The 12,152-nt window shown below is 33.8% G+C and overlaps 1 protein-coding gene across 1 annotated transcript; it reads left to right on the top strand.

Moving 5' to 3' along the window:
- The first annotated feature begins 88 nt into the window (after positions 1–88).
- On the top strand, positions 89–10,474 carry LOC148597438 (uncharacterized). The gene is made up of 8 exons (XM_088563321.1): positions 89–2,632; positions 4,113–4,165; positions 5,066–5,383; positions 6,182–6,484; positions 7,270–7,524; positions 8,095–8,436; positions 8,778–9,106; positions 9,453–10,474. The coding sequence occupies exons 2-7, from the start codon at positions 4,117–4,119 to the stop codon at positions 8,975–8,977; spliced, it is 1,467 nt and encodes a 488-aa protein (XP_088419447.1). The 5' UTR covers positions 89–2,632; positions 4,113–4,116; the 3' UTR covers positions 8,978–9,106; positions 9,453–10,474.
- Positions 10,475–12,152: the final 1,678 nt, after the last annotated feature.

Raw genomic sequence — 12,152 nt, 5'->3', positions numbered from 1 at the left:
ATCATGCAAATTCTGTTATATGTGATAACCCCCCGAAAAGGCTACACATTTTGATTTTTGTTACAAAGTTGCTTTATAGGTTCATATGACGAAATATCTGAGGAGATAATCCATCTTGAAAATCCAACAGTTTGAGTGTCAATTACAGTCTCCCTGAATTTTGAAATCTACATAATATTCTATATAAGTTTTTTGTCTTCTGAGAACAAGGGTTTTATGAAAAACCATATGTTTCTGTTTACTATAATATTTTAAACAAAATATAAAAAATCAAAATATGTAGGCTTTTCAACCATGAATTACATATTGCATGATTGTTATCTGGAGTGCTTCTTAATTTTAAGGTATTCATATGAAATTAGCAATTATCTTGAATGCTACTTAAGGTCTAATAAGGTAACAACAGAGAAATGATGATTGGAAGAATATAGTAAAACATAATGTTTGTAATCCTGAGACAAAAACAAGAATACGAAAGCATATATTGTCATAGTTCTGGCTGGCACCATGGAGTTTATTTCTTTGCTGTATGGCCTTTCAGATCATACTTTAAGATCTGTTTACACTAATGAGGCTTTTGGTGATATCTGAAAGTAAGTACTACTTTGAATTTATACGCTTGTATATTTGTTGCATTTCACCATATGCTTTCTGTTTTTATTAAAAACACAGATAAAATGATATAAAACACCTAGAAATAAAAGGAAAAATTTGCAACCAGAATTCTATATAAAACTGTTTATTTACCAGGTGCACCAATATGGTAAGTGGCCTCTCATGATTAAAATATTTAGAAAAAAAATGATTAAAATATTAAAATGTTCACGTTATATCAGGGTTAAAGCAACAGACGGAAATTTTCGACATTGTGAACAATTTTCGTTTCATGGAGGTTATAACCTTATAATAACAATTAACGATTTTATGATGTGAACACGTCAAATGTTTGAAGGATTATGATAGTTAATAGTAGTGATGCAGAAATCTTAAAAATTCAAACTTAAAATTTTAATGTATTAACCATCCTTGTCACACAACTCTTGCAAATCATTTGAACGAAATTGAAATTGAATATGATACAAACATATAAGTGATTTCAATATTTATGTCTATTACCCTAATCCTACCTCCTTAAGCGACATTTGTATGGCTTGCTAATAAATCTAACCCCGTGTGACTTCACACTGGACTTGCATGTGTATGAGTTAAATACATGTACTACTCCAGCTAATAATTATGCAAAATGTGATACACGGTAGGAAAGTCTACATATTTTGACTTTCATATTTTGTTTAAATTTTAACGTAAACAGAAAATAACATTTGGCTTTTTAAAGTAACCCTTGTTAGGAGAAAAAGTCAATTATGTATGTACATTGCATAATTTAAAATTAAGTGAAATAATACTGTCAATGTGACACTGATATACAATAGAAACTTTTTGGATTATCGATGTGAATTATCTCCTTAGACCAGACAAATTGGAATGAATAATTATACATTTCATTATATAGACTCATAAAGCTCGATTGATTGATTGATTGATCGTTGGTGTTTATTGCCCGAGCAGCAATATTTTAGCTATATTCAGGCGATGAACATGAAATGGGTGATAAAATGAACATGAAATGATGATGAAATGGAAAATCGGATGTGACACAAGGATAATAGGGACGACAACTTTTGATTACCACAAGAAAAAAGGAGGGATGGGTAGGGTAAAGCAACTTAATAACAGAAATACGATTTAAATTACTTCAGCTAGAAAGATATCAGTAACACAGTTCATGATGAAATATAACTGAACATGCTTCAAGCAATCTTATTTCAAACAAAACATTTAATATGTTGAAAAATATCTATTTAATATCTACAAAGAAGGGGAAATAAAAAAAAATACGTCCTAAAATATTAAAACAGTAATATTTGATCTGTAGTATTTTTTATTTTTTGTAATACAACACCGGAAACGCTGTTTTTTCCTGGTATGAATTATTTCCTGATAATTTGGCACAAGGTATTTTGGAAACCGACTATTTCCCTTGCATGTACAGGTCAACAGAATTTTGACTTTTCCATTCCATCCTCACCGTGCACTAATCTAGGAAGGAACGCACATAATTGTTTTCTTCAATCATTAGGGCCAAACTTGAAAGGACTGTATGTTAGTTGTGGTATTTTAACATTAAAACATCATATCAAATGCTAAAATGTAAGAAAATGACGGTAAATTTTGATTTTTTTTCAGATTAAGAGAATTTCGACTTTAGTTTACAAAACTCTACTACATGTTAGTAATTGTGTTTACACAACCATTATTTGAAATAAAAAAAATAGACAGGGTTTAAAGATATCAAGATGCCTGAGCATTGATAATTGGTAAATAAGGACTAACTTAAAAGATCTGATGACTAAAACAGTAGCAAGTATATTTGACGTTTTCTGACATTTTATTTTGAAATAAACAAAGTTATGTTTCCTAGTGATGATCGCCAAATGTCAAGATATATTTATATCATATAATCGATTTTATGAAAATAAAATTGTATATAATACTAGGAAACATTTAATAGTAAATACTGTTTTTATTATTCCGCCATCTTAGCAGTGAATTTGCATTTACGCACTCCTAGGTTTGTTGACTTTTATTTTAGTAATGTCATGCGGTGAAGATACTCTATCATCTTTTGAGTGGCCAACACATGATTGTTTGTACTCCAGACATTAGTGCTTGATTAAACCACTTTTTTTCCATGTATCATTAAAACTTGTGTAACATTTTTATACTATGTTAAAAGGTCAAACAATGTTCTATGTCCGCTTTTAGAGTATATAGTTTTATTTTGCAATTCTTTACAATCTATAGACTCAAAGGTATCATCTCCATTTTCTTAATGAAATACTTATCATTTAACAAGCTTCGAACATATTCTTACATTAAAATTCACTTAATACGCTGGAGACGTCCACTGTCCTGTAAAGCCGGGGAAAGGTTAATGAAATTTTCAGGCGATGAGTAGATACAAGTGTATTAGCAAATTTTAAGACTTGAAACCAAGCGATAATTGGAAAAGAGACAGATCAAGATACAATTAGAATTCATTTCAAACTTGCTTGCTTCAAAGAAGATGGCGAATCTAACAAAAGGAGAGACGAAGAATCAATGCAATACATTATTGATATGATATTTCAGTGCTTACAAAACATTTCCCTTCATTGTCTCTTCAATTCTTTCCTCTTACGTCTCCCCCGTACTTGACTCTTTATGAGCAACTCGGCGGATGTTTCTAGAAAAGCAGAGGACGCTTACCCTACCAGTGCACCCCGTCCATACTCCAAGTTTTTTTAGCGGAATCTGAGTTGCTCATTTGCTTTCGGTACTTTGTATATATTATTTTAGTTACTTATATAATGTTCTTTGTTGTCCCTGGATTTCTTTCTTTTGATTTTCGCTAGAACTTGGTTCCCTTGATTACTCTTTCTAAAATGTTAATTTTGCTCCTCCATTGCGCAGTTTTGCTGTTTGCTGTTTGATGTTCACATCGCCTTAGAACCTGGCACGTATTTCTATATTTCAATGGAGTCAGGGTTGCTCGTTAATTCTTTTGCAAATCTGTGTTTATTCTAGCAAAACGTCAGTTATTCAGGAGAAAGCACGTCCGAACACCCCATTTAAAATGCAAGTTGTAAATATATTTCGGACCCCCTCCTGTTTTCTATCCACTTCACCCACACAATCTACCAATTTACCCAAAAATGCATACGCAGTATGATTTGTCGTCGATTTTCAAAAGGAATGTCTACAGTGTATAGTAAGATGAGGTACGAACGTCTACTCTTGCGTGGATCTCGATTATTAAATCCAGTTCAGCATTATGATGTACCTTTTCCTCGTACAATTTTACGGTCTCTTTTTTTGTCAAAATAGACACCTGATGTTATTATTTTTATTCCTCAGTTTTTATATGTTATTATACTTTATTCTGTTCTCTGAATGTAGCCTTCTCTGTTTCCTGTTTTCATGCACTTTGCGATTTCAATATTTATTGAATTATCTTTTATTGTCAATATTCATAACTTATGGATTAATAAAAAATCAATGTCATGTTTCAGAGTAATGAAAATGTTATTGATTGCATTTTTCCTGACGACCTTTTGCACCTTCGGTAGGTATTTTGGATAAAGTTTTAAGAGAAACATATTGCTTATCATAATTCAAACGACAAAATATCACTACACAAAATGTAACCGTAAGTTATATGTAGACGAGTATATGCTAATAAGCAAATATTGTTAAGGGGAATATTCATTATTCTAGTGTAATAATTATATAACAGGGCTTTTCGTTGGCACTTTTCACGCCTAAAAGTCTGAATCTACCTGTCGCAGCCGACTCACGAATTATACGCGTTTGACATATGCGGTCAAGATAATTTGCAAAACAACAATGTTGGCTGACCTACATTTGACAATGAAGATAACGCTTTTGTAGAGTATTCATGTCAATCAAATGAATTTTGTACGCAAATTCCCTATAAAACAAGATAGCTAAACCCTAATTAACTCCCGAATCTCCATGTTTTGAGCGAACTTTGTTTGATATTATTTTGTGAAGCGGTCAATGAGGGTTAACTAGGACCCTGATTTAATGAATGAAAGATCACGCTTCATATTTCCTTTAGATGAATTTCATTAGAATACGGATAACCGTTTTGTATTTGAAGACCGAACTCCTGACTTAAAAGAGTAAACCTCTTAAGGAGGTAGACCTAGGGTAAGGGGCATAACTCTTGAAATCAGTGATATGTTTGTATCATATTCAATTTCACCAAAGCCTATCAAGCTTCCATTTGAAGCAGAATAATAAAATCAACCTAAATTGCTTAGATGCTTACATGAAATTGATGTTAAATGCTGAATACAAACGTTCCAATGATGTTTAAGAGTTGTGTCCCTTACCCTAGGTCGACCTCCTTTAAGGGGTTTGGTGGACAGATTTTACAGTAGTTTTATTTGTTTGAAAAATCACTGAAAACTGTATGTAATAAAAAAAAATTACATTTCAGCTGTCGACGGGAAATGTGAAGACACAACTATTACATCAAATGTAGGAAACGACGTGACATTAAACTTAAATTTGGCCTGTAATTATTATGGTTATGTCTTTCATTATAATGCAGGCAATAATCGAACCACATGGATAGCGCGAATTCGCCAGGATAATATAGCCTACTTTGTTGACAATAAATATAAGATACACATCCTTAATGCAAACAAGAAGAGGACAGTTTTTTTACGAGTACTCAACATATCGAATGACGATTACGGATTTTATCTTTATGTTTGTGCTGAATTACTTAAACTGTCAGTTATAAAGCTATCACGTAAGTTTATAACTGGAAATGATCATAAATTGTGTAAGCGTTATACTTGCATGCAATAATCAAACAAAATAAGCTACATGAAACTCGATCATAATTATACGGTACCACAGAGTGTTAAGTCATTTCAAAACATAATTACTGCATTTGACATTTGTTCAGTAAGATTTTGATGAATAGTCGTGATCATCATTAAAAAAACGCCCCGTGCAGGTCCGGGTGTTAAAAGAATAGGCCTGCAGCAGCGCTAAGCTTGTCGTAAAAGGCGACTAAATAGTGCTCAGAACCCTAGCCGGGGGCTAGGGCGCTCTGCCCACAGAGCAACTGGGATGTGTGCCCCAGGTGGTGGAATGGGGTACCCCTGGCGTGTTACATGCTGAGGTTGTCAGGCTATAATACGGAAAACCTGACCGCAAACCATAGTGGTGCACCGTGTTGGGAAAAATGCCACGTTCCTCGCACGTTAAAGAACCCTACTGTGGTATTCTCCCGGAGTAGGAACCATAGGGCTCCGCCACAGGAGGCTAAATTGCCCGACCCTACTCACCTCTCCCCATTTCCAGTGGCAATCAAAATTTGTCGACCTTATTGTCCTTGTGTCCCATCCCTTTTTCATTTCATCATCGTTTCATGTTCATTTTATCACCAATTTCATGTTCATCGTCTGAATATAGCTGAAATATTGCTGCTCGGACGTTAAACCCCAACAAACAAACAAACATTGAAAAAAACAATTTTAGTTTTTATGTATACGCAACTTTCATACTTATGATATACTTTTATTAGATATTTTTTTTACAGAGAGAAGTTTCATTCAAAAACAAACAGAGCTGTATGATACAGTTTATGCTAGACGAGGATCAAAAGTTGTTCTTTATTCGTCTAATTCTAACAACAAGCTTGGTTACTTTTTAAAACCACCGAATGCCTCTTACAACTGGGTAGAAATGGCGGACTACTCTACAACCTCAGAATGTAAAGAAAACGATTATTGTGTGGTTATCTATAACGTTACAGAGAAGCACGAAGGGTGTTATATTTCAGTTGACAATTTCTACTTTCCATCATTACAGACAACCAAAATCCCGATCATAAAATTATATGGTAAACAGTTTTACTTTAAAGTATGATTATGTCTCAAAATCAGGCAGGGGTGATTCATCACATCTCATGATTATCAATGATACTGCTCATATACATTTTATACACCCTTAAAAACTCTTCCTAAGTTAATTTTATTGGACATTCTGTATATTCCGAAATAGTTTTGAGTGATTTTAGGATAAAAGTTTTGATTTCCCGGTACTTTTTTTAAGTAGACCTTGAATATAGCCAAATCTTAAGTGTTAATATCTCAAGTGGGCAACTTTTATTCGCACTTAATTTTGAATACCGTTTTCATGAGGCCTACTGAAAGATTTGCAATCAATAAATATTTGGATATAAGAAATGCATGAATCACTCTTCATAAGCTTTGGCCTGCTTTTGAGAAAGAGTTGCACTTAAGTGTACATTGTTGATAATTAATTTGTAACAAAAGTGTGTTTAAATTAAGTTAATGTTTAACCAGTAATCATACGCCCACTCACTCACTATTGGTATTTTACATAAGTACTAAGGCCTATATTTCTAAGATTGTATTGAAAAATCCAGTACCATTATTTTAGTATACTCTATGATACTTTACAAATCAAATTACCTGTGTAATAATAGACAGTTTCTTTCTTTTAGTTTTGAATTTTATAGTAACATTTTTTTAACAAAGACGTGAAAAACGCTTTTCGTCGGCTTTGCATGGTAAGGGAATTCTGTGATCAAAAACAACAATGTGATATTGAATATTCAAAATGATTACTTAAAATGATGAATTAAGTATGTTTGCTTTTCAGATGTTTCTCTATCTATAGTTAACAACTCAGTATCATGCTCTGATGAATACCAAGGGACAGATTTTGTCATTGTACTAAAACGATTTCAGAATGGGCGACTTGTCAAAGAAGCACAAGTCCCTGGAAACCATACCGCATATGTACCGTTAAAACAAAATACTTTCTTCAGTACAGAGGTTTTCCAGTGTACAAGTTATCTCGATAGAAATAGGTCAGCTGTGTCAACACAAAGAACACTTGTTTACAGATTCACAGGTAAAGTAATGTTACCGTATGATCTATGTGCATCTTTCATGCGACGCAAAACCTATTTTAGTTTTTGGTACCTTTTTCACATCCTATTGTGCTTTTTGTCTTTGTCAAGTCCGCATTTGAGTAATTTTACTTTATTTAACAGTTATCAAATCTGCTTACCGATAATAGGGTGACAATAACTTCAATCGTTTATATACTGTCTGCGCTGAATCTTGTTCGCTGTATCTTCGAAGGACAATAAAATCTATCACTGACATGTTGTTAATATCGGTTACATGCGGCAAATTATGAAGATTTTAATATTACTTTATCTCATAAAGACTTTTTCTAAAATATTTCCCAATAAACATGTATGTATGGTTTGGTTTAGTTTTGATTTGCTTTTAATTGGCCACTGTATGTCTTGTTCAGTTTACGCTCAATTTACTTTTATGTAACTAAAGTATACATGGCCAACTATTTTGCTTTACCTGCGTATATTTTTGTATTGGGACCATTTGCAGCCTGCCCTGTAGTGTTAAGAGGAGACCCATGTATATTATTTGCTTACTAATTTCTCATGCTTTACAGGCATTCCTATTTTTGATCCAAGGAATAGAAATGTGTATTCAGGAGCAATAGGTGGAAAAATTCACATACAAGTAAATGTTTACAGCAACCCAAAGATTCAAACAGCATGGATTGAAGACACAAAAAATGGACCGTTATTTATTATTGAAGCTGGTATAAACCTCTTTTCAGTCTCACTAAAAACGTTTCATGAAGGAACGAAGCAAATTCAAGGTTATGTGATACATTTTGATCTACCCGTTATTTCTCCCAGGGAACAGACACTAAATCTTTGGGTGCGAAATTATATTGGAGAAAATGTTTTGATGTTTTACGTCAAGGCATCAGGAATTCATTTGACAGGTAAACAAAGCATACATTTAAAAAGATGAACTGTCTTTTCTTATACCAATATGTTCTCTATTGATGAGAGTTAATTGCTAGATGGTTATGTAGCAGATACTATTGCATCTGTCGTCGAAAAATTGATAAAAAAAAGTAGTATAGGTTAAATTAGCAACTTTTTCGATGTTTTGATAAAGAGTAATCAAGGGAACCAAGGTTATAGCGGTAAGCAAAAGGATGTAATCCAGGGATAAAGACCAGACATGGAAAACAGACTCACACAACAAAGACCACAAGGTAAAAAGTTGTTCTTAACTTACATGTTGCAACTTAATAATAACAGTTTTTTGTTATTCCAGACATTCCTGTCTTTGCACCAGAAAACAAAAATGTATTTAGAGGAGAAATCGGCACAAATATCACCATCAAAGTAATAATACTAAGTCAAACTGATATAATTAATGCAGAGATAGAGTCGATAAAGAACGAATCTATATACACAGCTAACATGTATGATTTACATATCAATACGTTCCATTCCGCTCATGTAACGCATTAATGGATTTACAACAGTGCTATATGATATTATTTCAACTTCCGCTCACATCTCTAGTTGAAAAATCGATGGATTTGAAAGTGCAAAATAATGTTGGAGAAAACCATTTCAGATTTTATATTGAAGTTCAAGGTACAATAAATACATCCATAAATACGTTTTAAAAGTAAAGGGTTTTATACATATATGTCTGAGATGTTACTAGATAAACATGATAGTCAATACAATCAGCTGATACAAGAAAATTATAGTAGAATTCAAACCTTGTTACATTATGATTAAAAGACTTAGTTCTTTTCTATAACGCTGCAATGGTATGAGCAAAAAAATTAAGATACATATAATGTCGAATTTCCATCGACATGTACTGCAAATACAATAAAAACAATTTCACGTTTCTTTTCGTTATACAAAAAGAAATATACGGATGTCAAATCGAATGAAGACAATAGTTAACCTGATTTTGTTTTTATTTTAGAGAGAGAACAGATTGTAATTGAATATTTCCATATAAGTTTAGTCTTGAATGGGCTCCTAGTAGTGCTGGTATTGATATTGTCAACTATAGCAATCGTTTGTTGTCGTTTACGAAAACAACAAAAAACGTCAATAGACACAAGTGAAAGAAGGGAAAACGCATATGCATACGAGGAAATCGGAACATTGGATTATAGAGTTATTGATGAACCTCCACCTATCGTGGAACGACGACCTCGAGCAATTCAGGCTGTAAATGTTAGAGATAACGCGACAAATCAATATTCTGAAGTAGATGAGGTATCGAACCATTTTTTAACTACAAACCCAACGGGACAATCCGAAGAAAATATATCAACTTGTATAGACTTCGACATAAATATTGGCAGCCACCAATTGGACGAAGATGAAGATGAAAGCACCCACAATCAATCTCCAATAAATTGCGAACGCGCATGTGCATTGATTCCGATGAACAATGAAAGTGTAAGGAAGTATCTGTCTGACAATGACAGTGTTTCATGTGATTCAACTCGAGGCATTACCTCCCATGTATTGCAAGCAAAAGGTAGTGTACTTGAAAATATGCCAAACATCAATGCAGATTCAATTCCTGCGATCAAAGAACACTCTAACAGTAAATCAAATGACGACAAAAATCAACCTTTTATTACCAAAGTTACTTTTCCTACAAAAACGATCAGGATTCGTGAAATCTTCTCTGATCCTTTAATTGCTGATATAAGCATTGATGCATTGAAAAACGAAAACATAGAATATGAAAACAGCGATGACAGTTCATCTAGTGATGGGATTCCTTTTATGACTGACGAGAATGTAAATACGTACTCTGTAATTCCATTGGATAGACCGTCCGGGCATGTTTATGGGTCATGTAAAATCTCAAGCATTGATGGGAAATTTGATGAAAACATCAAGACGTCTGAAAACCAATATACGAATCTACAAATATGGTGATATGGGCAATCAATAAAAACAACCAGTAAAAAACATTATTCGTGATACATGTGTAACTGCCAGTTTTTTTCTCTCCAAAATTCAAAAGCTTTAAATTGCTCAAACATAGTTTAAACATATATAGGTTTACGCTTTATGTAACATAAAATGAGTTAGCAGATTTATTCTTTTTTACAACCACTGAACTTATCCGTGAAACTTTACTCCAACTTGCACTTTTTCAGTTTCAGTAAAATTGCATCAGGTTTGACATATAAGAGAATATGAATATATCAACTAGTATGATCTGTTAAGCCATGTTGGAGGTATTGCCCTTTTTCAATGATTTTTTGCTATTTTTAATGTTATTTCTTTTAAAAATCTTCTCCTCTGACACTACTTGACCAATTGAAACCAAACTTGGTATGAATATTCCTTTGGGTATCTTGCATAGAACTGATGTGGGATTTTTGATTCATCGACAAACATGGCCGCCGTTAATAAAAATAGAACATAGGGGTCATAGAAACTGTACAAATTGATGTGACTAAACACATAGTTATACAGTAATGACGAGGGAGGTTAAGTGCGCTTTAAAACCAGGTTTAAACTACATTTTTTGTCGTAGATGCCAATACCAAGCCTACGTCTGAACCATTGCGGTTGTTTCCATCTATCTGGTGTTTTACTTGATATCGCCATTTGTTGTATGTACTTTCCGCTTTTTTTTTTCTTTTTTTTTTTTTTTTTTGACTAAGACCTATTTTGTCATTTTGTTACAAAATTCGTTTATTACCCGTTTAGATTAAGATTTTATTCCATGTGATATATTAACTTTATCATTTAATCTAACTAAAATTAACTTAGAATAACAACGGTAGAACATGACAAGTCTGCCTTTGATATTGACATTCACTCGGAACTGAAAAGGAGCTTTCAACTAAACACATTAATATCTCGATGATTTCCCATTTTTTTAACGTCCCGTCCTATAACGTTTCACTGCAGGACCGGCGACATTATGTTTCTGTCTATAAATTCATACACACTAGAAATAGTCGTCATTAAACCGATATTTGGCCCCGTGCAGGTCTGGGTGTCAAAAGAATAGGCCTGCAGCAGCGCTAAGCTTGTCGTAAAAGGCGACTAAATAGTGCTAAGAAACCTAGCTGGGGGCTAGGCGCTCTTCCCATAGAGCAACTGGGATGTGTGCACCAGGTGGTGGAATGGGGTACCCACTGGCGTGTTACATGTTGGGGTTGGCAGGCTATAATTCGGAAAATCTGACAGCCAACCATAGTGGTGCACCCTGTTGGGAAAGATGCCACGTTCCTCGCACGTTAAAGAACCCTACTGTGGTATTCGATAGGAGTAAGAACCTTTGCGCTCCGTCACAGGAGGCTAAATTGCCCAACCCTACCCATCCCTCTCTTTTCTCTTGTGGCAATCAATATTTCCCGACCCTATTATACTTGCGTCCCGTCCCTTTTTTCATTTCATCATCATCATTTCATATTCTCATCCATTTCATTTTCATCGTCTGAATATAGCTGAAATATTGCTGCTCGGACGTTAAAACCCAACAATCAATCAATCAATCAATCATAAACCGATATTCGGGAGAAAGCTCGATGGTAACACAAAATTTCGAAGAACAAAGTTATAATGGCCATTGTCGACACTTCAAAAATATCATGTCTTTCCCTTTTCAATGGGCTTGACCTAACAGGATAACGCTTTGAAC

The sequence above is a fragment of the Perna viridis genome, chromosome 15 (genome assembly GCF_037379345.1).
Source record: "Perna viridis isolate PV_CMFRI_1.1 ecotype Kerala chromosome 15, ASM3737934v1, whole genome shotgun sequence".
Lineage (NCBI taxonomy): Eukaryota > Metazoa > Mollusca > Bivalvia > Mytilida > Mytilidae > Perna > Perna viridis.
Note: the sequence above shows the minus strand (reverse complement) of the source record. Positions and strands in the feature narration are given on the sequence as shown.

What these genes read in the sequence shown, in the direction of transcription:
- LOC148597438 (XM_088563321.1), top strand. Translation starts at nt 4,117, where the DNA reads ATGAAAATGTTATTGATTGCATTTTTCCTGACGACCTTTTGCACCTTC. An exon ending in GACGACCTTTTGCACCTTCG is followed by an intron (nt 4,166 to 5,065) that starts GTAGGTATTTTG and finishes ATTACATTTCAG; the next exon opens with CTGTCGACGGGAAATGTGAA. An exon ending in CCCGATCATAAAATTATATG is followed by an intron (nt 6,485 to 7,269) that starts GTAAACAGTTTT and finishes TTTGCTTTTCAG; the next exon opens with ATGTTTCTCTATCTATAGTT.